The 27,123-nt window shown below is 32.8% G+C and overlaps 3 protein-coding genes across 4 annotated transcripts; 1 reads left to right on the top strand and 2 right to left on the bottom strand.

Moving 5' to 3' along the window:
* Window positions 1-1,164: 1,164 nt before the first annotated feature.
* Window positions 1,165-20,123, bottom strand: LOC131948140 (uncharacterized). The gene is made up of 12 exons (XM_059309661.1): window positions 20,039-20,123; window positions 7,925-8,153; window positions 7,384-7,516; window positions 6,564-6,653; window positions 5,978-6,064; window positions 4,735-4,925; window positions 4,376-4,482; window positions 3,881-4,083; window positions 2,941-3,143; window positions 2,646-2,707; window positions 2,402-2,506; window positions 1,165-2,278 (listed from the first exon to the last, which is right to left on the bottom strand). The coding sequence occupies exons 2-12, from the start codon at window positions 8,092-8,094 to the stop codon at window positions 2,190-2,192; spliced, it is 1,440 nt and encodes a 479-aa protein (XP_059165644.1). The 5' UTR covers window positions 8,095-8,153; window positions 20,039-20,123; the 3' UTR covers window positions 1,165-2,189.
* On the top strand, window positions 9,918-14,130 carry LOC131948144 (armadillo repeat-containing protein 6). The gene is made up of 6 exons (XM_059309672.1): window positions 9,918-10,023; window positions 11,057-11,191; window positions 11,869-12,523; window positions 12,996-13,141; window positions 13,256-13,525; window positions 13,842-14,130. Exons 2-6 carry the CDS (start codon window positions 11,075-11,077, stop codon window positions 14,049-14,051), a joined length of 1,398 nt encoding a protein of 465 aa, XP_059165655.1. The 5' UTR covers window positions 9,918-10,023; window positions 11,057-11,074; the 3' UTR covers window positions 14,052-14,130.
* LOC131948145 (protein mono-ADP-ribosyltransferase PARP16) lies at window positions 14,954-22,283 on the bottom strand. Of its 2 annotated transcripts, none has more exons than XM_059309675.1 (7): window positions 22,246-22,283; window positions 18,459-18,792; window positions 18,079-18,219; window positions 17,691-17,894; window positions 17,406-17,574; window positions 16,866-17,007; window positions 14,954-16,719 (listed from the first exon to the last, which is right to left on the bottom strand). In XM_059309675.1, the coding sequence occupies exons 2-7, from the start codon at window positions 18,657-18,659 to the stop codon at window positions 16,560-16,562; spliced, it is 1,017 nt and encodes a 338-aa protein (XP_059165658.1). In that variant the 5' UTR covers window positions 18,660-18,792; window positions 22,246-22,283; the 3' UTR covers window positions 14,954-16,559. The 2 variants fall into 2 exon arrangements, with proteins under 2 accessions (XP_059165658.1, XP_059165656.1); XM_059309673.1 differs by lacking the exon at window positions 22,246-22,283 and adding an exon at window positions 22,098-22,191.
* Window positions 22,284-27,123: the final 4,840 nt, after the last annotated feature.

Raw genomic sequence — 27,123 nt, 5'->3', positions numbered from 1 at the left:
ACAGTGTTAACGCCGGTATGGTTTTTTTTTATTGAGGAGATCAATTGTGGGGAAAATTTGCGGGCGTGAATGCCCTCCCCTTCCGGAATCTTGTGTGTCTGTGTAACCATGGTAACGAGAATAGTGCCACGAGGGTCAAACGTTGAGGGGAAAGAGGCAGTATGTTTCCCATCTTGAAAGTAATAAGGCCTGATTGATGGCCTAATAATGTCCACTTCACTAATTAACCCAGTGGAAGCTAAAAAAAAACGAGCGTGGTTTGGCCATGTTTCTGATTTTCTCTTGCACGAGGAGATTGCACGAGTGTAAAGCCGACACATTTATCTTCTGCTTCACGTCTGCTGCTAGATGGAGCAACACGTCATTACTCGGCTGGAAGGCAGTTACACTTTTTTATACTTCATGATACAAGTAGGCTGGAGGCTTTACACTTTTTATACTTCATCATATACGTTGATATAAGTAGGTTGGAGGTGACACAAGCAGTGTTTCTTCCAGACTTTTTTCTCCGGGGGGGGGGGGGGAAGGGGCACTTGAAATTTTCGGGGGGGGGGCGGTAGACTATCTTCGGGGGGGGGGCGGACACTGTTAAAAGTATATATTTTCAATAAAAATTATATAAATTTCATTTCGTTTGGGGGGGGGGGGTGCGATAGAATTTTTTCGGGGAGGGACAAAGCCCCACCCCCCCCCCCCCCCGAAGAGATGCCTGGAAGAAACTCTGGATACAAGTAGGCTGGGTGGGGGCTTTACACTTTTTATACTTTATGATATAAGTAGGCTGGGGACTTAAGATTTTTTTTTTATACTTCATCATATAAGTAGGCTGGAGAGCAGTTACACTTTTTTATACTTCATGATCAACGTTCCCTCTAAGGGGAAACAGCTAGTGCACAACGAGTATTTTGTTTGCGCTATTTATTGTCCCTCACTCACCACCCCACCAACCAGTTTATTATTGGACCATTGGGTAGATGGAGTAGAGTTCATCTGTTTCTTTACCACAACAAATGTAGTAGTGTGGCCAGCACTATGAATGAGAAGGAAGTGGAGATGTGTGTGTGAGGTGGGGAGATGTGTTGGGTAGGAAAAAAGATGATACTGATTCAAACATTCAAGTATATGCATACATTTATCTTAAAAAACAAAATGTTTGTAACATACATGTTTAATGTTCATTCATACAATTTTTTTAACAAAAGAGTAAAATTTGTCTTGCAGTAACAATATTTGATTTTTTACATCATTCCAGTCAGTAATTAAGAACCAGAGTTTATAGTAAAACATTGACAGTGATAAAATGTAACAAAAAGGGAGTATTGAAAACTAAATAAAAAATATCATAGAAAACAAATAGGCTTGTTTATCCCCAAGTGATCTAGCCTTTACCTCTCTGCTCAAGCTCAAATAATACAGCTCTGTTATATAGGCTACACCTATTTTATATGCACCAACTTACTGGTAGTGGATTGGTGAAGAATAATTTAAACTAAAATCAATACTAGGAAGAAATTAAATGTTTTGACAGACCTTGTAAAAATATAAATATCAGTTAATAGAACAATAAAATTGGAAAAATAAAATAATTTTTTTTTTAAAAAGACAGTTATCAAAAGAATAAAATAATTTTTTTTGACTTTCATCGTAGTAAAAATTAAATGACATTTATGAAATCATTTAAATACATTTTTGACCATGTTTATAGAAAAAATAAAATGACAGTTCTTAAAACAATTAAATAAATCTTTAAGCATAAATGTAATTGACAGTTATTAAAACAATTTTTAAAAATGTTTAAATATTGTCAATATATTATAGTAACCACATCAGTTTTGTAGATAAAAATTATAAAAAAGAAACCACTGACATTTCAACAAATAAATGATGTAAGTAATTTTAAAATTTTTGAAAGAGATCTTCAAGGGAATAACAGCATAAAACAGCTGCTAACATTGACTACTCTGTATTTAATGCTGATTAACTAATTATACAAAATTGACAACTTTTAGAACTAATTAGTTATAATAAATGTGTTTACCATTTATGTTAGATTAGTAATGATCTTAATTTGAAAGCACTTGCAGATTTTTCAGTAAGATAAAAAAAAAAAGTTATGCTATTTAGTTGACAGAGTTATGTAATTTTTGTGAGAGCTGTTAAAACGATAGCCTATTCTACAAGCCGTCATATTACTTACTAACCCTGTCTGTTTTTGCTACTTTGAAGAATGATGTGATAGTTGGTTGAGCAAGGTTTACATCAGCTTTCCTTTTATTACCTGAAAAATAGTAGTTGATTGACTCATGAAGATCAATGAAATTTTATTTTTCAGTGTGAAAAGTTCATGAAATGTTAAATATTGTAATTAGGTTGTAACAAATGAACAAAAAAAATTGTTGACCTCTAGATGTGAACTGTTGAACCAGATCTGGGTAGCTGGACTTGAAGACATCAGCAGGAACCTGGACCTCACAGCTTGCATCAATACCCAAAGATGGATCCATACCTACAGAATGACACGCTTCTTCATAAAATATTTCAGTAATGAACTAATTTTTTTTTCTTTAACACTGCAATATTCCATACTATACTTGAGACATAAATGTTGCGTTAAACAATTTTTAGAAACAAAAACAAAAAACTACCTTCAATTTGCCACTCAGTCAGGTAACACTGCTCAAAGTTATGTCTTTGGCTTTTTAAAATACTGAAACAAAAGATTCATAATTTTTTTTAAGCACTTTAAAAAAAAAAGCACAAGAGCTGTCTTTTTTTGTTACTTATATCAGGAATATATGAATGGTTTGCATATTGCACTTTAAAATACCACCAAATAATAATAGTTCAAAATACATATATTTTTTAAAAATTAATAACGATAAAATAGACAAGAGTTAATGATTTTTATTTACCCAGGTGAGGAATGTATGAATGATTTACCTGGTTGGTTTGATTTGATAAGCCGTTGGTACACCATACAAGTTCATGTTGACAAAAGTATTTTTAAGATACTCCACTGTCTTACAATGCGCTATCTTGACATTTTGGTGAAGTATATCACAAGCCTTTGAGATGTTGGGGGCACTCAGCTGTGTGTTCAAGTCAGGGGGAAGCACTGCGGGCTCCAGAAATTCCCTGATGACCTATGAAAGTTTTATATATAGTTATATATTCTGAGAACCATTTTATTATTTCATGTTTAAGAAAACTGTACTGACAGTACCAAAAATTTAATGTGTGCATCAAGAGAAGCTTTATAAAATCTCCATAAATTATTGATCTGCCACACATCAGCATAAATCTGTCTTCTATAGATATTACTCCCCACCAAGTTCACAAGATATGTATATTGAGTTGACAAGGACCAGTCTCTGTAACCCTTGTGGGATTGTTTGGTTAGCACAATACAAAGCTCACAAACCTACCCTGACTCAGATATGAGACCCATCAGAAATGGGTAGACACAGATGAAAATGTATCTACCAGTTTCTCCTTGTTTAAGACCGGAGCACAGGTTACTGATTATCATATACATTATTTAAAGTTATCAGAAAAAAGGGTAACGGAAAAATGTGCATCACATAATTGTGCATAAAAAAAGTGTGCATGTAATTTTTTTTTTAAATTGATAAATCATTAGACATGAGTAAAAAATGACCATTTTACAATGTAGCATAATTAAAACATCTTTTCACAAAATATGACCAAGTGAAATTGTATTTGTTTTTCTGTTTGCACAATGTTAGTTATGGGCATTTTTTCTTTGCATTTTTTTTTCTAGTCACCATTTTTTTCTCAATACCTTTGAATGGCAGCAAACATATAGATAAATGATAAACAGAGGATTGAGTTAAGCTGAAAATACCACAGCATGGATTACCTCCTCCTCAGGGAACTCAGGATTACTCTTCAATGCTGCCTGCCGTATTTTCAGCTCTGTTCTGTATGGCTTGATCCTGGACTCTGCAGCATGGTAGCTACACGTACATCTATCACAAGCTTCTTGTGAATCAGGTGTTTGGGTGCAGCTCCTAAAGGTTTTACACTGGATGCAGCCGGATGATTTGTGGAGCTGCTTTGTCCCTGTAGTACAAAATAGAGAACTGCCTCATTATTTGAATTCAGTCATAATTAATTAGGTAAATTGTGACGGAGTGGGCTAAATCATCTTACTAATTTGGGCAGTTTTGATATGTTATCTTTTACAATATATTTTTTAATACAGCTATGGAGTCACAAAAGAAGCTTTATAATCACAGGGTAATATCAACACAAGTTTTAACAGGGTAGATAACTTTTGCTTGACAAATTTATGAAATCAACATATTCAATTCTATCTGCATATTAATTACATTACATTAACTGTAAAAATTACCTTCATGACTGCAGTATGTGCAATGTTTTGATTTAGAAAGTTCCAACCAGTTGGTCTGTAGTTCTGTTAGAGACATGAGATCTTCATTGGTTTTCCAGGACTTCAATCTTTAACATCAAGTAAAAAAAAAAAATTGTAATTAATATATTGAATTGAATCGTTTTTTCTCATTTTACAAAAAAAAAACTTTTGCTCAATGTCAAATATAAGTAATTCTGAATTTAATATTAGTAAAAAATAAAAATAATTCTAATAATAGCAAATAGATATAAAACTTTTTCAATTTTTTGTTTACTTAAATGTTTAAAACAACTAAAACTAATTACAAAAAAAAAATAACAAAAATGTTGTAAATGCACCTTTCTAAAGCATCTTCCACTAGATTTTGTTTGAACTCTTTCAACATCTCCATGAACTTCTTCTCTCCAACATCTTGAACCCCTTCACAGAAATCCCCTTTGCTGAGCAGAGCAAACACAACCAAGTCCCTTTGTGTCAGTCCAAGCTCAGATGTTATGTCTGACATCACATATTTCTCTGTAGGCTCACCCTAGGATGGCAAACAGGGTGTAAACTATTTAACACAAAAATTGTGTCATTACATCTTTAGTCATGTTACACTTTATATATTTATAAAAGTTACAGCACTCATATGTTATTAATAATGAAACAAATAATATAATTCTCAATATAAATATAATCTTAAAAGTAAAGAGGATTTTTCCGCCATTTAGAATTATGTACACAATTAAAAAATGTGATAGAATTATAGCTAAAAAACACTATTTTTTAAAAAAAAAATACCAAAATTATGTTTTGTACTAAAAATAGTACTAAAATGTATTCAAACAGCCCAACAGAAATTTACTTGCTTTAATTTTGAATTGCTATAATAAATATTTGTTCTAGAGCTATTTTAGTATCTAATTAGTGCAAAATAACCAACTGAAATATGGGTCAAAGAAACAAGGATTAACAAAAGGAATACAAATTCAGCCTCAACACACTATTTAAAACACTTACCATTATTATTGGTAATCTACCAAAACAAAATATACAAAAATAGCTGAATATTTAAAAGAGAAGCAAATAGTTATTTACTAGTGACAAACAGTTTTAAAAAAAGAGATGCTATGTTGATATTACTGGAAAAATAATAATTCATTACTCAAGTTGTTTGACACACCAAAAAATATATCAACAGGTTGCACACACATTCGGCCACTCCATCCCCACCCATTATACAACATTTCTCTCACTGATAAAAATAATGTATTAAGAAAAGTGAATCAGACTATTGACAAAAACACCAGGCATATAAAATTATTTTACAAGCTCACATGTCTTTTTTTTTCAAAGCGAGAGAAAAATATATCAACTTAGTAAATAAAAATGTTTCATGTGTTGTGCATCACAGATGCTTGTAACTAACTAGCTTTTAAAGGCCAGACTCTTGTGTAATATTAGCATTCATGTAACCAATGTGATAATGTCTTAATGATAAGCATATGCACCATCATCCAATAAATGGGCTGCAGTAGTTGGTTTTAATATTAGACACATTGTGTTGCAAGAATGAATGAAAACTTACTAATAACCTACCTTTTTGTAAGATGATGCCCCTTTGAAGATGGTTTGTGCACCATAAACAAAGACATCACCATCATCTGTCAATACACCATCAACAATCTGCAAATTAATGTAATTATTTTCAGAATGAAAATGGTAAGCAACGATTTAAAATTTGGTATTGTTCCACCTAACAATCACACTTTAAATGAACAAAATTTTTAATTTATTTTAGTTATTCCCTTATACATATTAAGTCAAATGTCGTAATTAAAATGTCAATATTTTTGGTATGTAAGACTGGGTGTATCAGACAAAAACAACCCCCGCCCCTCCACCACCAATTTTTCTAGTTAAAATATAGTTTGGTATATACTTGCCCTTTAATAAAACACTCGGTGTATAAGACAATCCCTGATTTTTAGGAGATACTCCTGGGTAAAAAGTTGTTTTACATGCCCACAGTTAAAAATTAAAACATGAAAAAAAATGATCCTCAAAAGATCCTTAAAAGTGTTAATTTTGATTACGTAAAAATATAAAGTTAGTGCGGCTGATTTTTTTTCTTCTCCTTCCTCCACTGGGCTAGTTGAACTAAATAAGGAAAGTAAATGCCTACATGTTGTCGATTCAGCTCTGCACATGTTTTCTCTGCCTCACCACAGCTCTCAACCACTGGAGTCCCCATAGCAAGCAGCAGCTCTTTGTACTGTAAACAAGAGAAAAATATAAAAACAAGGGACATAATCATTCTTATGTATATCTACATTTCAGCTTTAGTGCTGATCCAAAAAAGACATCACACTACATGGTTGAGGGGAGAGAACTTTGGTGACAAAGTGTGATGAGGAGGTGGGACTTTTTCTATTTAAAAAGTATTTTTTTCTGCTTTTACATAATTTCGATTTTTTGTACATCTAAATTATAATAATCTTGACTATTCAATTAATATTCTTGGGAAAATTTACTGTTTGAAGAAACCCAGAAAAACTGCAATTATGGGTTAGTTGAAAATGTATGGTAATTTGACATCATTTATGGACAACCACTAAGTCTTCTTTAAAAAATTCATTTATTTTAAAAAACATTTTGCCACCCAATTTCTGTGTGTATAGGTAAAACAATTGAGTACTATTCTGCTTAGCTAGTAACAGAATAAGAGTAATTATCTTTTTTCTTAGACTAGGTTGGTGGTTAGGTTTACTGACAAGGGTATGGCTAAGGAATGCTAGTTAATTAATGAGTTTTGTTAAGATCTGAGTTACGAGTAGCATTATTAACAGTATATAACTGAGCATTGTTTCTTCATATCAGGTTATATAAGACATTGTCAACAATTTGATATAAAATATTTTATTATTTTTATAAAATTTAACTTTTAATTAATTTTTTTTTTTTAATTGTACAGTTATTGTTTTATTAGCAAATAATTCTGTTACCTTAAGGGTTTTCTGGTAGAATATTTCTCTACATTTAGTCTTCTTTTTCAAAGCTGGAGGCGTAGGTCCATCCATAACAAATATAGGTATTATGCCAAGAGAAAGAAGGTTCTGTGTTTTGAAGAAAATTCCCCTACAGACAACAAATAAATAACATTATCCCAAAGTGATATGATTTTCATTAATGCTGCTCTAATTGCTAGAATAGAAAGTAAGCCTTCTCAGGCAAAATGGTGTTTAATATTTTAATGAGTTCATTTTTATTTCAGGTTTTAATGATTAAATAAAATCAGAGGTTATGCAGGGTGTGTTAAGGCTATGAACCCCAAAAGTGACAGCCGTCTCACATTGTTACATTGTGTTTACACTTGTGACATGTATACTATACATGTTCAGACAAAAAACACTTGAGTAAAATCTGGAAAAATGGTGTTAAGATATGCCCATTCTTTGGCAGTCTGCCTGGCTAAAAGGCATTGCTCAGGTCATTACATGCATATAAAAGAGAGCATAATTGCTTTGATGTTAATTATTTCCACACCTAAAACACAAATACTCCTCTTCCATTTTAGTGGACCCAGACTGCTTCACTTTGCCACACTGCAGTATCCATGCACTCAAGTCAATAGCCAACTTTTTCCCAGTGCACTCTGACAAGGTGGTGCATTTTTTAACTGCATTGAGCAGGGGCCATAAGCCAGAGACTCCCATTTTTATGGTTGATGTCAACTGTTTTATTCACATTTTCTGCTTTTAATCAGATCACCTCACTGAAAGTTAAAAGGATTTATATTATAGTTGTTTTTATAAATAACATGACATTTTAATTATATCATTAATATTAATAATATTAGCTGTACTACTAGTAAATAGTTTTTATTTTTACCTTTCGAACCTGACCGTTCATATGGCAAGTGAAATAGAGTTCACCTATGTTTCTGTGGGGTGACCTCGGATTATGAAGGGATAGTATGCTCAGCAGGGGCAAATAAAGTAGAGTTATGTTTCTGTGGTGTGACCTCGGATTATGAAGGGATAGTATGCTCAGCAGGGGCAAATAAAATAGAGTTCACCTATGTTTCTGTGGTGTGACCTCAGCCAGATTTTGGAAGGATAATGTGCTCAGCACCAACTAAGCCTAGCCAACTTTTCTTTGCCTAACATGAGTCAGATACCCATAAGAGGTAGGTGGACTTAGTATTTGTTTAATTAGTATAATTAGGCTACTATTATACTACTATGACAAATAGGGCCTACTATTTAAATATTAAAACACGAACCATAGATGAATGAAACATAGGCCTAAATGTTTATTATAATGTAATTTTCAGTAGCATGCCAAGGGGGAGGCATGGTTGAGTCGGTAAAAGCTCATGGTTGCTAAACTGAAAAGTCTTGAGTTGGAATCCTCAGGCAGATGAGGCTCATTAGCTGGGGTCAACCACCCTTCTTGGAGAGACAACTCCAAAATCAATCAACTGCTGCCTTGTAGTTTGTTCTTGGTTGGACAAAGGCTATGGAAGCAAATTCAAAAAGAAAAGCAGGCTGAAATCTGAATCAATGGCTTCAATGAGGCATAACCAGTTAACATGCAGATTTAGTTGTGCTGGAGGGGAGCCCTTCCAACACTAAAATTAAGAACAAAGAAGAAGTAGCATGCCTATAAAATACTATACATTACAAAAACAGTGATTACATAAACAGTGATTACATGTGTATACAACATTAATATTATTATACTACAGAACACAATGACAATAGTAATTAGTACTAATTTTAGTAATTAGTATAGTATAGAATATATATATATATATATATATATATATATATATATATAGGCCTATATATATATATATATATATATATATATATATATATATATATATATATATATATATATAGGGGCCTATATATATATATATATATATATATATATATATATATATATATATATATTATATATATGTATAATAAATATTATATATAGATTCTATATATCTATTTTAAATCATCAAATCTAAATATTAATTAATATAGGCCTATAGGCCTACAGTTTTAATATATATATTAATTTTATTATTTATAGAGTCTAGATCTAGATCTATACTTATTAAATATAGCCTAAAAGTAATAGATCTAGATCTAGTAGTATACAATATGTCTCAATATGTGAATATGATATAGTTAAATACTAAATAGGCCTAATATAGTTTAAATATAGTAGTAGTACTAAGTAATAAAATAATAAGTTAATAAGTAATTAAGTAGATCTACACATACAATTTTTAAAAAAAACTGCGGTTAGCATAGGTAGTCTATTATGTAGAATCTATCTAAATTACTAGATTTTAGTCTAGATCTAGATTCTAGATCTAGGTCTAGAATCTAGAACTAAAATAATGTTGATGTAGAATCTAGATCTAGATCTAGTACTGGGCTGCCTATTTTTTTTTTAGCATTAAGTTGTGGGAATGGTACGGCGGGGACGGTAGCTTTTCTTTGTACAAGTTAGAAATGTACATACACTAGTTAGTGACGTAAAGCACATTTGTTTATACTCGCAACAAGTAACAGCCGGCTAACGGCATAGCTTCTACTGATTACATACTTTGAGTCAAACACATTTTATTTATTGACTTGGTATGATCATTCTCTAACAGTATAACACCAATAAACAGAGAAGGTTTTACTGTGATAGTTCTAGATCTAGATCTAGATCTAGTAGTTTGTACATAGATCTAACTAATACTAGATCTAGGCCTAACTAAAATAAATTCAGTGACTCATCATCTCATCATCATCGGACTTCATCATCATGTCAAACAAACAAAAAATGACTATGGATTTATAATACTTACTCTTAGTATTACTTAGATCTATCTATACCATAGAAAAGTATAGATTTTTAATTATAGATCTGGACTGATTATAAACCTTTTCTACAATCTAATCTAAACATTATTGTTTAAAATTAAAATAAAAGCAATTAGTCTAGTTATTATTAGACTTAGAAAATTACTAACTTAGCCTACTACTAGACTATTAAAAAATTAGAGGATCCAGGTCCAAGGTAAATAAAACAAAAACATCTAGATCTAGCAAATATTAGGCCTACCAATAAAACAAGATCATAAACTTAAACAATGTATTGCTACATTTTGTCCTACATTTCTAAAAAAGTGCACAACTTATTTTTAAGGACATTTTATACTATTTTATAGACTTCTTTTGTAGCTATCAAATCTCAAATGTGATGTTGAGTTTGCTTTCAATTTGAGCTGACTGCCCAGGAATCTTCCATAAAAATACATTTGAAATTGACTTGAGAAACAACTTTTCATTAGTATTTTTGGATTATTGTGCTACTTGTGTCTAGCAATAGGGCCAATAGGCTCTTCTGAAGAAAAGATTCTTAGGCAGTTTATGTTGTATTATCAGGATTAGGTCTATAGCAGGACTAGGGTTAGAGATAAGGTTAACATTGACATTTGTAAGTTATAAGAACATTTAGTTTACTACCAATAATAAAATAAAAACAATTTTTATAATAAAATTCAAAAAGTTAATATAGGACATATTGTAAATATGTAATAAATAATGTAAGAATAAAAATATATTCACAATATATTATAATATAATGATAATAACATTTTTTTTCCAATTTAATTTACAGATTTTAGCTCTATCAATCATGAGCAAGCAAATCAGCCAAAAGACATTTGATGATGTCGTTTTAGAAAATATATCAGAATTTGATATGGAGGCTGAAGAGGCAGTCAAAGATGCTATACAACAGTTTGAATCTCAGGTAAGAATTTGTAATTTTTTCATGGCTTGATTGAGATACATATTGTTCCCAGTTCTGACAAACGGCAATGCTCATCAAGGTGCTGATAAACTGCAATGATTATCAAACATTGCTTTTGATTGAAACTAAGCACCCTATAATATTAATATTATGGCCATTTAACATTTTTATGTGTATTTATTAGTGGATCAAAGTGTTTTTAGCTTTATATTTCCAAGAATTACAAACAAAAGATGAGGTAAACAGTGATCCAACAATGGCATCAGTTCAGATGTTGTGTAATCAGTTCATTAGTTTCACTCACTAAAGAGATTTATGTTAGTAAAGTAAATAAAAAAGTTTGGCTAAACTTGATTTTAAAATTACACGGTCATTACATTATACTGTTTATATATCTTGTATGTATTCATGGTTTGCTATATTACAGTAGATGTTTTAACACATTGTTATAGTTATCATCCCTCAACACTCCTGCTGTAGAACAGACTGCCTACACCTCTATTCTTTCTTTGTCCTCACCCATTCTCTTTTTACTGCTTAATTTGAGGGTTCAAATTTAGTGTTTTTCTGGTGATATTTTTTACACAGCTATGACTTAAATTAATGATTACAACTTTGATCATTTAAATATTTAATGAATATATTAAATAAATACCATGTTTTATTGTTGCTCATAGGGTGTAAACTTGAACATCATTGTCAAGGACCCAGCACTTTATGCAGCAGGTGAAATCAAAGACCATCCAGTTGTTACTGCAATAAAAGAACTCACAGCTAGCCTGGAGAATGGATCTTGCTTTGACACTAAAATGGCCGATACTCTGAATACTATACAGAAAGAGTGTGATTCTGATCTCGCCCGAAGATGTCTTGCTGGCTCCAGTGGAGGCTATACTGCTTTATTTAAAGCACTTTCTGTTTGTGCAAATGACTCAAAAAACCTCAGTACAGTTTTAATAACATTTTGCTCTCTAGTAAATGGGCAGCCTGATTTAATTGACCAGGATGGCATAGTGCTTCTTATATCACTTCTAAAATTATATAAAAATGACACAGAAATCTTACAACATGTGATACGGGCAATCAGGTTGAACTGTGTAAAGCATGAAGGAAACAGACAAGCATTTGTTGAGCAAGAGTTGATCCTCTTGCTGACTGAGCTGCTGACAGTACACAAGTCAGATGCAACTATTATTAAAGAAACTGCCATTTGTCTGAGATCCCTGACCATGGACGATGATGTCCGAGTCCCTTTTGGCAAAGGTCCTGAGCATGCCAAGATGATTGTAACCGAGGGTGATGCTTTCAAGTCAATTTTACAGTTATGTGAGGGTAAGATGTGTGCATTTATTTCATGGTGATTATTTTTTAAACCAGCTTAACATTAAAAGATGCAGATTAGGTATGTAAAAGTTAACATAGTCTTAAAAATGCATCTAAGGTATATATAAAGGTTTAAGCATATTCTCTTGTGAGACAGCTTAGATATTTTAAATGAAAAACTATTGTGTAGTAATAGATCTATGTTAAACTGTATTCAGTTAAATTTATCATTAAAAATATCACCATACAACGTAGCTGTAATCTTTTCCAATACTGGTGGATATTTTTTAATAAGTTGGCGGAGTATTTTTTTTTTTACATAAAAATATTAAATGTATTTAAATAATTAAAGGAATTTTTTTTAAAATATTCTTTGAAAGGATTATTGAATTTATTTAATTTATATGCATTTTCACAACATATCTGCCTACAGTACCAACTAATCCTGTTTGTTTTAATGAAAATTTTCTTTTCAATTCAGAACACATAAAGAGCAACCCAGTACTGGCAGAGCTATTCCTCACCCTCAGTTGTCTGGCTGTGAGAGATGAGTTTTGTCAGGAGGTCATGGACAGGGGTGGGGTCAAGTTTATTATTAATGCATTCCGGAGTGCTTTAAATGATAGGGTGAGTACATATTTTAAACATTTTTAGCTTCCTAAAAATATAAAACATTAATGAATTCAGAGTGAATGTTTTTTCTTCAGAAACTGTTATTAAATATTTTTTTTTAATTTGCAGTCCATTGTACGCCAGGCCCTAATTGTTTTGAAGGCTCTTGCTGGCAATGACGAAGTCAAACATGAAATAGCCAAGCTGGGTGGGGTTGAGATTACTGTAGCAGCTATGAATGAACACCAGTCAAACTCTTCCATTGCTGAGGCAGCCTGCAAAGTGTTAACTGCCATCACACTTCGCAACACAGAGAACTGTTATAAAGTTGTCGAGTGCCAGGGCCATCAACACATTGTACAAGCTATGAAAATTCACCCAAAGGATGTTGGAGTGCAGGTAAAAAAAAATGGACTACATTGGATCGGGCGCTCAATGTAAGCTGCTTTTGGGAGTTAGAGAACAATGAAACAGTCTTTTTTTGTCACTTGAGTTATATGTATTATTTTCGATTATCTTTTAATATCTTGATTATAAGCACGTCTACATATACTTTCTTAAATTAGACAGTCTTTTAGAATTTGTATTTAAACTCTATCAGTAAATTTCCTATCTGTATTTTTTTTTTTGCAAACGATGTATAACAATATTAATTTATAATTATATTATGAAATCATGGTAATCATAGGTACCTTTATTGTTTTACTACTGACAGAAAAACGCCTGCATGGCACTAAGGAACTTAGTCTCAAGAGCAAGAGATTTAAATGATGTGATTTTGGCCCTTGGCGTGGAACAGCTGCTAAATGCAGCTATGAACCATCACGAGGAGGCTCATGATGAAGCCAAAGCTGCACTTCGAGATCTTGGATGTAAAGTTGAGCTGAAGGAGCTGTGGAAAGGGGAAAGAGGAACATTGCAATAACCTATTATATTTCACATCATATGTGTTTTTTAGGCCATCTTAAAACATTTCTTATTAAAAATAAATGTGTCAGTATCAAGTTTTATCTTGTCCGGTATCTTTTTTCATGATAGAATGTAGTTGACAATATCAGTAAATAATAGGAGCAAAATGTTCAGCCTGATAATGTTGCTGTATAAATTCAAAATCATAGTATCAGAAATTTGTTATAAGTTATTGTATATTTTAAATAAATTATAAAAAACAATAGCAGTTGGAAATGGATATAAAAAGGAAGTAGTTTTAACTAATGAGCTATATTTTAACCTATTGACTATTTATATATGTGTTCACTTCCTTTAAGTTAAATGTGTCAGATAATTTTGATTAATTGCTGAGTTAATGTGTTTGTTCACAATGTTGGACAAACCTCAACAACATGGATAAAGATTCAGTGTAATCTAAAATGCATGTTATAAAAATATTAGTAATATCATTCATCAAATAAATTTTCTCCTTTATGGTCAGATCTTTTGGGAGCTGGACATTACTCCCCCAACCATGACCAGATAATTGTCTTTATATTGAACCCTAATAGGGATATGATTGGGGATGGGGTTAATGATAATAGGGTAAGGTTTGATGGAACAAGCTTATCCTGCACTTCGCTAGTTTTCCGGGAGACATATATTCTTTAAAATGCCTAGAGATTGTACAAAACAACTTCTTTGTGCTCTGTGCACCCATTTCAGGCATTTAATAGGTATTATGATGGGGGGGGGGGGGGGTGATTGATAGTAGCTGAGTCAGACATATCAAAAACAAACTACATTACAACAAGGGTAGCAGGGTAATGTCCTAGACCCCGATCTATGTGTTCCTGTAGAAAAGTCAGACATACCATAAACAAACTACATCACAGCTTCCTGTCAAATTTGTTTTTATTTGATGTGAAATTGCATAGATAACAACAACAATGTTAGCATCAACCTGAGAGTTATTAAATGCTCATTTTACAAAAACAATCCTGATGTGCTTTAAAATTTTTAATTCCTCTGAGAGTTATACTTCCCTTTTTCTACTACAATATATAAATGTAATATTTTTAAAATAAAAAAGCATGAAGTGGCATATGCAGGATTTTGTTATGAGGGAGAGTTTTTAAAAATGTCATATATATATATATATATATATATATATATATATATATATATATATATATATATGCCTACACAACCTTTCGATACTAATAAACCAATATTTTTAAGTACATATAATTGTTATATAATTTAAAATTTTGTAATGAGAGTGAGGCAAAAAAAGCAGGTTAGAGCCAATAGCAATAAGACTTTAGGGAGGGGGTGTAACACAAATGATCTAGTCTACAGTGCTTTGCTGATAAACCAGCACAAGATAATGGGTAAAAGCTATGGACAAAAAAAAATGAATATTTTACACAAACTTATACTTTTTATAACATGTTTTATAACTTTTTTTAAAAAAAGTGTTCTTTAAACAATATTTTGGACCCATTCTCTTAATTAAAATTGATTATGTATAAAATGGCTCAAACCTTTTCAGCCAAGGCCTGTTCTAGATTTTAAATGTGTTTTCATCATGTAAAGCAGGTGTTGCATTAATATGGACAAGCTCAATAATTACTGTAACATAAAGTGTCAGTTTAGTAGAACAATGCAAGAAACCAGGTGGATTAATTGTAAAACATGTCAAATCAAACACAACATTAATACAATTTATAACAGCAACAAAAAATTCTTGGCGTTAAAAGAAAAAAAACTGCATTAAAAATGAAAATAAACATAATTTTAACATGGGAATTCAGGCTCATATCAACTAGAGTAAAAAAAAACCCAATCACACTTGTTCAGAGCAAAAACAAAAAGAGAACACACCTGTATTATGCACCAATTTTATAGTAAAAATTAAAGTGACCATAAATAAGTACCTTCTTAAAAATTATAACAGTTCAAAAGCTAAGTTATAATACCTGTAATAAAATCTGATTTAAAAAGTTAAATTAAATGATGTATTCATTAAAATATATAAAATAAATGGATTTCATCAATAAACAATAGTCAAGATAAAAAAGGAGTTTTTATACAGTGGAATCACAGTTGTGGTATAGTCACATGGTATTTTGCCCAAAATAGAGGGAAATTGATCATGGATTTAAAAAAAAAAACAAGAAAAATATGTTTTTAAATTTGAATAATATATTTAAATTCATTATTACAACTTGTGTAGGCCTACACAAAAAAAAAATATCTGTCATAGTAAAGAATTTCTTTCACTAGAGGCTAAAATGTTGTACATCACATTTTTTTAAAAAAAGTAAAGTAGTACAAATTATGCATTATTTTGACCCTTAAATCAGACATGACTTCAATTTATTCTATGGGATTGTTTATTACTAGCGTAGACTGAAAAAATTCTATGACAAATTCAATATTTTTGTTACTGGGATTTTCAACTTCATATTTTAATTATTATTTTGTTTCATGTGTTTTTCTATGTAAATTTTAAAGTTTTGTAAAGTCTTGTAAGAGCATTAACAGCTTGTCTTGAATTGGCTAATCCAATTGCAGCTAGCAACATAAAATAAGCAAACATTAGCAATGGAAACCTATATTCTCTTAGCCATGAGTGGGAAGATGACATGTTTGTGGATCTGGAATTTAAAAAGAAATAAAAAAAACATTAGCAAATTTGTATAAGATGGCTAGTAAAAATTATATCGTATTTGTTTAAGCAGTCACTTTCTACCATGCCATCCCCATATATATATATATTTGTATGAATATTCAATACACTTACACTGCTGGAGCAACATTTTCCCTATAGACAAGTAAGTATTTAACACGAATAACATCATTGTTCTGCACAACGTAGTACTTCTCTGGTACATCATCTGTTATTCTGGAGGCTCTGGCTCGTTGTTTCTGTTGTGTGGCTGTTCCTGATTAAGCATTTATACAAATAAACTTTTGTTTAGAATTGTGGTTGGCAAAAAGTTCATTTTGGTTTTTTGAGAGCATAATAAGATGCAAATTAAACAAGTCAGAGATTTCTTTTAACATATAAAGTTTTACTAGCATTATTGAAATTTTTTTTAGGTAAAACAATTTTTACAGAGTTGTATTGTGGACATGTACATAAAGTATTTGTTTTTAATCCAGCTGTAACAAGTCAAGAAATCAGAAGTTAAGTAGTAACATGTAATGCAACCCCTTAAATGGTTTAAGCATGAGAAAATTTTAAAAATGTCTGTTTAAAAAAACTGGCCAGCCTGATTTAGAAAGATCCTTATCAAGTTTAATTTTGATCTTTTAAATGTGAAACCAATTTTAGACCTACCCTCTTTTATCTGGCACTTAACACTAGGATGGTCAATCATCTGACAGACAGCTACACATGAAAGTTTGACCCCCAGGGCACTGCTCCTCCATCCTTCACCAGTAGGACTATAGATAAGAGATACAGAAAGCTCACTAGAGAGATAGGTGCCTTCTCCAAAAACAGAGACCTGAAGAAAAATACAAGTGTGGTAAATAATTCACTTAAACCATAAAGATCACATCCGTAAATGCTTTAAAAAAATATGTCAGAGATATAAAAAAGGACCTGTGAACAAATACTTACTTTATTCAAATGAGCATTAAGGCCATTGTGTAGGATAGAATAGAAGTTGTCTAACCGACTGCCATGATATGCATAAAATGTCTTGCTTGAGCCTTGCAAAAGCTTGAATTTATTATCTCGCTCTTCACTAGGGATAACTTCAAAAATATAATTTGGTTCAGATGTATCCATTACCTGTCCAGTGAGTTCCTTGATAGTTTTGAACTGTAAATGCAAGAAAAAAATATAACCCTCTTGAAATAAAAATGAGAGTACTATTTATTTTAGGTTAAATAACAATATTAATCAGAAATATTTTAAAGTGATTATTTTAAAAATTAAACAACTAAAATTTAAATTAGTTAATTAGTTGATATTTATATAAGCAGATTTATGATTTAATTCATACACCATTTTCTTTATCACAGAGTTTTAATTTGAAGTGTTTTGTCTGAAGAACCCAGGACAGCAGTTTTTGAGAATCTTTGTCCATGTTCAATAAAAATTCAGAATTTGGAGATAAAGCTGGAACTCTTGAAATAGCATCTTTCTGTTGAAAGTACAAACACATGGTAAGTTTCAAATTTTAAATGAATAATTGTTCTTAAACATTTTTTAAATGATAATTTAACTGGGATATTTATTTTGAGACAGACATTTCAGGTTCAGGAAGTGTAACACAATTAACCAGGTAGGCAGTAAACTCAGATCATAAACTAGCTGGGTGGGAGGAACTCCTGAAAATACTGTACTAGTAGCTAATGTGTAACATGTAATAAGAATAATTACCAGTCCAAACATATTCTTCTCTTCTTCGTTGTTTGTGGAGTACATGGGTGGAAATGGGTGCAAAATTGAAGTGAATCTGTAGCTCCTGGCTGCTGCTACAAACAGACTCCATAGCATATCACATCCAAGAATTTCATTTTGAAGCTGGGTTGCCACAAGTAATTCATTTTCACTTTTTATGTCTTCTGTATTTCCAGTCATAGCTGACTGACTATTTATAAACTATGATTTAAATCTTTATAAAAATTTACTTGAACAGTTGTGCATATCATAAAACAATATTTTCTATGTTGCATCCTGGAATGAGTAGATCTGCCATCTGTTAAAATATTTCCTAAGTTGGAAAAAAAAGATTTTATTAGCCTATTAAAGAACATATTACAGGCCCTAAAAAATAAAAACACATACATATTTATGCAAAATTTTGTCTAAATTTTATTAATAGGCCTTATGATAGGCATAGTTGTTATAATATTAAGTATTTTGCTGTTAGTGTTTAGCCTCATAATTAACATTTTCTATTATTAGTATTAATTAGGCTAGTAATACTAGTTAGTATTAGCTCTATTTATTAATAGTACAATAATATCATTTAATATGCTCTAATGATTATAAAATAATATGCCAACTTGATATTAGCACACACAAAACAATTCGTTTACAGTTTACATTTACCTAGCCACTAAAAATATTCATATTGTGTTAAGAGTTAAGACTAAGCCATGACTAAACCTAAGGCAAGGTCTAACACTACACTAAGGTCTAAGTCCTACCTAAGGTAAAGTATTAAGTAATGTAAGTAGGCCTATAGTTATAGTATAGTAAGAGTTAACTTTATTTCTAACACTTTTTTTATTTAACAGTCTGAGTGACAGTCTACTATAGTTAACACTTAACACTACCTACACTAACACTAAGTGTTAACTTAAAGTTAACACTTAACAAAAACACTGTTAAGTGTTAATTAAGTGTGTTTTTGTACTAGGTAATCTATCGTTTTAGGTACGTAAAATCGTCCGCGACTTGTAATGTGAAAAACAGGTGACTCCTTAAATTTTAATAATTATTTCACAAGTTGAGGAGGATTTATGTTTTGAAAAATACAAAAATGTTTCCTTGTTTCATTTATGTACTTTTTTTTAAACAATTGAATTCAAACGTTTCAGTAATAAATGAAGACTAGCAAGTAGCAATGTTTCCAACAGATGCAACCATGCTCATTTACTATATTGTTTATTTTTTTACTGTAAACTTTTAGCGCAAGATTCAGGGGAAGCCACTCTAACTTACAGATGGCGGCTTTTTATATAGCAAATCCTGCTCGCAAACACTGCTGTTTAGAGTTGATTTCTTGCCTGTATTGATATTTTGAGCCATTGATTAAATGATTTAGGTTTATTATTCATTTATCTATAATATTTGACACAAATATATCACAATATACGGTAATCTATCGTTTTGGGTACGTAAAATCGCCCACGGCTATTTATGTACGAAAACGTTACCTCATTGTCAAGGCTTTAATAGAAGTACTTTGTCATACTTTTGTGTCAAATATTATAGATAAATGAATAATAAACCTAAATCAATGGCTAAATATATCGATATAGGCCAGAAATTAACTTTAAACAACAGTGTCTGAGAGCAAGATTTGCTATATAAACAGCAGCCATTTGTAAAATAGAGTGGCTTCCCCCTGAATCTGGCGCTAAAAGCTTATAAAAATAAAACTTAGACAAGATGGCTGCTATAGTAAATGAGCATGGTTGCATATGTTGGAAACATTGCTAGTCTTCATTTATTACGGAAAAGTTTTAATTCAATTGTTTAAAAACATGTACATAAATGAATTAAGGAAACATTTTTGAATTTTTTAAAACATAAATCCTCCTCAAAATGTGAAATAATTATTAAAATTTAAGGAGTCACCTGTTTTTCACATTACAAATTGCGGGTGATTTTACGTACCCAAAACGATAGATTACCCAATAATATACTTCTATTAATGCCTTGACAATGAGTTAATGTTTTCGCACATTAATAGCCGCGGGCGATTTTACGTACCCAAAACGATAGGTTACCTTTGTACTCACACACTGTATGAGTGTTAGCTGTTACCTTCACTGTAGTGTTAACAGTTACAGTCTCAGACTGTAACTGTTACAGTACAGTGTGTGTGGTAAAACTCCATTTCAGCGTATTTTATTCTCCGTTGCTTGTTTACCTCCAGTTGAGCGTATTTTATTATAACAACCGAAACACACCAAAACATTAGGAAAACAAGATTTATTTTTTGTATTGTATTTTTGTTTTAGCAAATGAATAAAAATGAATATTTAAAAAAACACGACTTGTTTATTTGTATTGTATTTTTAAAAAAAAAAGGCATTTGTCTCATGGTGAAACTGATACACTGTTAATCTTTCTGTTTTATATTTTTGTATTTATGCAATAAATGTACAAACTCTGTGTTTTTTAATTTGACTGTTTTGCTAAAACTGAAAAAACATTTTTACTCTAGAGTTGTATGTTATTTAAATTCATAGTAAATCTACCATCCTTCCCTTTTTTGTATGAGTAAATTTCTGACTTTTAAAAAAAAAAATGATGTGGGGTCGTCCATAAATGACGTCACACTCGTAAGGGAGAGGGGGGGTCAGCAATTTTGTGACGGCGTGTGATGAGGGGGAGGGGGTGGGGTTTCAGATGGTGTGACGTCCCTTTTTTGCATTATAAAAAAGCAATGTTAGAAAAACAAGTTTTAGCCGTTATTTCGCGTTTTAGAAAACGGTTTTGATAAATTGTAATATGAATTGATCAAAATACTCTGTTGACAGAGTTCTGACAAGATTTTGGAAAAATTATCGATGTTTTAAGAAAAATTCAACAGAAATTTTGAGGGGGGGGGGGGGGTTGTAGGCTGAGGTGTGACGTCATTTTAGGGGGGGGGGGGTCTGACTTTTTGTGACGACGTGTAACGGAGGGGAGGGGGGGAGGTAAAAATAGTAAAAAAGCGTGTCGTCACAAAAAGCAAGACCCCCCCCCCCCCCCCAAATGACGTAGCACCATCTGAACCCCCCCCCCCTCATCACACACCGTCACAAAATTACCCCCCCCCCCCTACGAGTGTGACGTCATTTATGGACGACCTCTAACATTATTTTTTTTAAAATGACAACGTGAGTTGTCACACTTTCTCTAACACTCCAAGCCATCCCTCACCAAATTCCACCCCCCCCCCCCGGCCCACTTTCGGCAGCATCATTGTGCCTTTTAATACTTTTATTCAGTTTAGTTGAAATTGGAACACTTAATTGTACAAAGTGTGCATCTCTATTTTTGTAACCAACAAACAAAGCACTTCAGTCAGTCTCTTTGTTGTTTTTTATTCATTTGTTAAAACAAAAATACAATACAAATAAATAAGTCGTGTTTTTTAAACATTCATTTTATTCATTTGTGAAAACAGAAATACAATACAAAAAATTAATCGTGTTTTCCAAATGTTTTGGTGTGTTTCGGTTGTTATAATAAAATACGCTCAACTGGAGGTAAACAAGCAACGGAGAATAAAATACGCTGAAATGGAGTTTTACCGTGTGTGTTACAGTTGACAGTGTAGTCTGGTAATGAACTTACAAGAAAATGAAAAAGTCTTAAACTTCAACCTATTACTATAATTATAGTACTATAACTATGATGTTCTAAAGCAAAGCATTTAGATCTAGATCTAGATCTAGTTCTATAAGTTTGTATTAGTTTATAAAGTTTAAAGTTTACACTTTACAGTGTTACACTCGAATGATTTGGATAAGGGATGTGGATGTTTACCAATATTGCCAGATAAATATACAAAATTTTGTTTGAAATTGTTGATTAGTTTATTTTTCTCATACTGCTGATGGCTGAAAGTTGGGTTTTTTTCAACTATAAGTAAAATATAGATCTATATTGAAAGGCCTACTAATTTTTTTCTTTAGATCTATTATAGATTCTATAAAGATCTATTTTTCAGCGTATTGATTCTCAGCTAGTACAAAATCCGTTAAATCTTGTGTGCTGTTTGGAAGTATGAAATAGACTTCAATGGGGAGATGCGGGCTTTAAGTGAAGCCTGTCACATTCAGAACAATTATCTAGCCCAGTAATAGAACCTTAACCCTGCTAAGGCAGAAATTACCAGGAATTTAACTTAAAAAATCAGGTACACCTATTTTTCTACTTATCACGTATTTTCAACACCGGAGTAACTGAAGAAATGACAATTCACCACTAACTATCTGTAACAGCGATTTAAAAAAGATATTGACACGACACTTCGAAAAACAAAAAAAAATCCCGGCGCCCCTTTAAAAACCCAAAACAAATAATGGCGCTTTACTTCAAACACAAAGAAATAGTCACCGCGCCTCTTCTGAAAAAAATAATTCTTGGCGCCTCCCCACCCGCCACCCACTATCAGCCAATTACAATATTTTTTTACTACCCATACGTTTATTAAATATTTATTAGAATTCAGACAACAAATATTGGTCTTAAAGTCAAAGAGATGAACCGTTACTATACATAGAACTAAATAAAAAGTAATTAATTAAGTATTAACTTTGGACGATATTATAGATCTATCTATAGATATCGGACAGGGGTCATCCATAAATAACGTCATCCTTTTTTTGGATGATTTTACCTCCCCCCTCCCCTCCGTCACACATCGTCAAAAAAAGCCAGAACCCCGCTCCTTAAAATGGTGTCACATCTCAGCCTACAACCCCCCCCCCCCCTCAAAATTGCAGTTGAATTTTTCTTAAAACATCGAAAAAATTTCCTAAATCTTGTCTGAACTCTGATCATAGAGTATTTTAATCAATTCCTATTACAATTTATAAAAACAGTTTTCTAAAACGTGAAATAACGGCTAAACTCGTTCTCTAACATTGCTTTTTTATAATGCAAAAGTGTGACGTCACACCATCTGAACCCCCCCCCCCTCCCCTTCATCACAAACTGTCACAAAATTACGCCCCCCACCCCCCACCCCCTCCAAGTGTGACGTCATTAATGGACTTAACATGAAGACAAGGTAAAATTAAATTGCATTAAGCGAGGATTGTAGTTTTGTAGACAACCCTAAGTATAGCCGTGACTTATAGTTGAGCCATCACTTCCTATTTAATATCATATTTAATTAGCTTCAACTATGATCTGCTGTAGGCCAACTGTAACCAGAGCCGGCGTTAAGGGGTGGCGAACGGGGCGGTCGCCATAGGCCCCGCGCTTGAAGGGGCCCCGCGCTTGAAGGGGCCCCGCGCTTCAGCAATGTCATTGTTATCTGAATTAGTTCGTAAACTTAAAAAAAAAGTGTTGCTGAATTCAATTGGGAAAAACTAAATGGTCGAATGCCGACGTTGTTGATTGTTATAACTGAGACCATGGTGATGTTAGTGAGTAATCACCCACTGAACTGGGACAGGCCGTAATTCTATACAAAAAACAGTGTCACACACCTCCCCTTTGTGTAGGGTACGGTCGCCGGGCATTTGACCTGAGCTGACTGGAGATGGCGATCGAGAATTAGCCCACGACGTAAAGAGATACCCTATTGTATGCGGACCGATGAAGACGTCCTTTTAGTGAGCAGACGGGATGTCTATAGTAGACAGTTAGTGACCTGATGAACTCTAGTCCTGACTTTCTTGTTGTAGATGTCGTATAATGTCGTATATGTACAGTGTTTCTTCCAGACTTTTTTCTCCGGGGGGGGGGGGGCACTTGAAATTTTCGGGGTGAGGGGGCGGTAGACTTTCAGACTTTCTTCGGCGGGGGGGGGGGGCGGACACTGTTAAATAAAAGTATATATTTTCTATATAAATTATATAAATTTCATTTCGTTTTCGAAGAGATGCCTGGAAGAAACTCTATATGTAGGCCTACTTGTCTTGGTATAACAAAATTAACATTCAGTTGCGTGCAGAGGGGTGGGAGGAGGGCGACGAGGGGGGGGGGGGAGGCCCTTAGGATCTATATCAGGGGCATTAAACAGAGCGATTTATTATTATTTTTTGGAAGAAAGTTAAAACTGTTGTTATGTTGTGTCACCTTAAGGATTCACCCGTTCAATAATTAAGACAATGATGATTTTGGTTTTAAAATATTGTATGAATTCTAAAAAAATTTTGAAGTCTATACTGTTTTGATACATCAGGCCGAGTTAGCTGTATTGTAAACTTTATTTTCCTAATTATTCGGCACGTGATTAAATTTTCTTAAGTGATTTGGTATGAATTACATAACTGTCAAAAGTGATTTAATATCTTAGCAAAGGAAAAAAAAAAACTACGAACATTGGGTTAATACATGGGAGAGATAAAAATCTGTTATTATAGTGAAAAATTTGACATTAGCTTATAAACTCCAAAACATTTGTGTTATTGTGTGTACATCACATTATATAGGCCTTTATATATATATATATATATATATATATATATATATATATATATATATATATATATATAATGGAAAGGCCCCGCGCGGATGGTTGGCCCTAGGCCCCGCGTATTCCTAACGCCGGCTCTGACTGTAACCCAATGCAATCTAATGTTACTTGTTCTTGTATTTACTGTTTAAGTCTTCATGCAATGTAGCATCCAATAGTAAAGTTCCTCTTTCGGACCTGGCGATCCATAGGACAGATGAAGTAGAGTGTATCTGTTTCTTGACAACGGAATATAAAGAGTTAGTGTGGTCAGTGCTATTCCCAGCCGCTTTTGCTTTCCTTAACTTGAGTCAGGTACGAATATCTCCAGTAGTCATATAGCCTGTTTGTTGGATATTGTATCAAATTCACCCATCCATTGGGAGGTGAATGACCTATTCCAAGTTTTCATACAAAATCCAAATTCAAAATCTTTTGCCTGTATCTTTATAGCCTCATCACTCAACTATCATCTTTAAATCAGTATAGAGTGTATATTTATTTTATGCTATAGACTAAATATATGTAAATTAGCACAAAACGATGAGAAAACTATCTTTAATCATAGACTTCTCATTATTCAGTCTTAAAATATATTTTTTTAAATCAGATTTTTACTCGGATGCTCAGGTTGTGAAAACAGGCCGGTAATTTTATTTTTTAAAATCACGTTTTTAGTTGTTTTTTTTTAATGCCACCATTAAAATGAGAACATTTGAACCTGGCCAAAATCCTTTGATCGGGATGTAAAAAAAAAACAGTCTTTGATATCCAAGTGCCAGAGTTAACTAGGTAACTGGCTAACAAATTGGAACGTCCGTTTGAAACGTCAGGTAACTGGTTCCGTCTCGCTAATGAAGTCTCTTAAGGCTTCCGTGGTTTCTGTATAATCTAACATGCACTCACACATACACGATCACACACATACTATATACACACACACACACACATATATATATATATATGTCTGTCTGTCTGTCTGTCTGTCTGTCTGTCTGTCTGTCTGTCTGTCTGTCTGTCTGTCTGTCTGTCTGTCTGTCTGTCTGTCTGTCTGTCTGTCTGTCTGCACAAGCCTGCCAACCTGTTTGTGTACTTTGTGTTTATTACTTTCTTATTCTAAAAAAGCTGCTTCTAATTATCAAAAACCTTTAAACATCAGGCTTGTGAAGAACTTCTGCATACACAAGTAAACAAGAAAATTCCTTCTTTAGCCACTGACATAACTTTGGCACCGTGCCATAATCAGTTCTACTGACGGTCCACCAACATTCTCTTCTAATATATTTTTATCTTTGAATAAAACCACATGCTATAACTTTGCAGCGGTTGTTTTTGCTGCTGATTTTGTTTTTAGGAAAACAGAAAGGTACCTGACTTGGGGAAAGTAAAGGCGGACGGGCAAGGTGCTGACCAAACAATCCCTTAATATGCCCGGGTCAAGAAACGAATTCTACTTCATCTGTCCTATGGACCGCTAGGACTAAAGATTTTTTTTCCTCTCCGTAGCTACGCCTCTGTGAACAGCAAGATTTCAAGCCCATTAGACTTTTAAATCCGTATTTTAATAAGTCACTAGTAAAATTACATATAGGCCAACAACAATTACTAATTCTTACTTTGTTCCATTTTTTTTCATAACCCTGTAAATAAATATCACATTAGTAAAATCCCCCCCTCCTCCCCCCCCCCCCCCCTCCCCTCTCCCGGAGAAAAAAATGTCTGATAGAAACACTGGATCTGTGCAATCAAGCAAAAAAGTAATATTCAATACATATTGGGGTCGACGTGGTCGAGGCAGTAAAAGCTCATGATTGCTAAACCGAAAAGTCTCGAGTTCGAACCCTCGGTCAGATGAGGCTCGTTAGCTGGGGACAGCCACTCTTCTAGGAGAGACAACTCCAAAATCAAACAACTGCCGCCTTGTAGTTTGTTGTTTGTTCTTGGTTGGACAAAGGCTATGGAAGCAAATCCAAAAAGAGAAGTAGGCTGAAATCGGAGTCAATGGCATCAATGGCGCATAACCAGTTGACACGTATACTTAATTGTGTTGGAAAAGGGTAGTTAGATAGGTAAAGCTCATGGCTGCTGAACCGATCCCTTCCAACACTAAAAATTAAGAACGAAGAAAAAGAAAGAAGAATGCATATTGTTTTACAACGTGCTAGACAATGGTGCATCAGACTAGTTATT

Source organism: Physella acuta, unplaced genomic scaffold (genome assembly GCF_028476545.2).
Source record: "Physella acuta isolate Inbredline_101_S28 unplaced genomic scaffold, ASM2847654v3 ptg000626l, whole genome shotgun sequence".
Classification (NCBI taxonomy): domain Eukaryota; kingdom Metazoa; phylum Mollusca; class Gastropoda; family Physidae; genus Physella; species Physella acuta.
The sequence above is the reverse complement of the archived record's forward strand: the minus strand, read 5'-3'. Positions and strand labels throughout refer to the sequence as shown.

Excerpts from the sequence above, each read along its gene's own strand:
- LOC131948140 (XM_059309661.1), bottom strand. The coding sequence starts at position 8,094 with ATGGGAGTCTCTGGCTTATGGCCCCTGCTCAATGCAGTTAAAAAATGC. Across the intron at positions 6,065-6,563 it reads CAGAGCTGAATCGACAACAT|ATTGTTGATGGTGTATTGAC; the intron begins GTAGGCATTTAC and ends ATTAATTTGCAG. Across the intron at positions 3,144-3,880 it reads CTGAGTTCCCTGAGGAGGAG|GTCATCAGGGAATTTCTGGA; the intron begins GTAATCCATGCT and ends AAACTTTCATAG.
- LOC131948144 (XM_059309672.1), top strand. The coding sequence starts at position 11,075 with ATGAGCAAGCAAATCAGCCAAAAGACATTTGATGATGTCGTTTTAGAA. Across the intron at positions 11,192-11,868 it reads TACAACAGTTTGAATCTCAG|GGTGTAAACTTGAACATCAT; the intron begins GTAAGAATTTGT and ends TGTTGCTCATAG. Across the intron at positions 13,526-13,841 it reads CAAAGGATGTTGGAGTGCAG|AAAAACGCCTGCATGGCACT; the intron begins GTAAAAAAAAAT and ends TACTACTGACAG.
- LOC131948145 (XM_059309675.1), bottom strand. The coding sequence starts at position 18,659 with ATGACTGGAAATACAGAAGACATAAAAAGTGAAAATGAATTACTTGTG. Across the intron at positions 18,220-18,458 it reads AGAAGAATATGTTTGGACTG|AAAGATGCTATTTCAAGAGT; the intron begins GTAATTATTCTT and ends TACTTTCAACAG. Across the intron at positions 17,895-18,078 it reads TCTGTGATAAAGAAAATGGT|TTCAAAACTATCAAGGAACT; the intron begins GTATGAATTAAA and ends TTGCATTTACAG.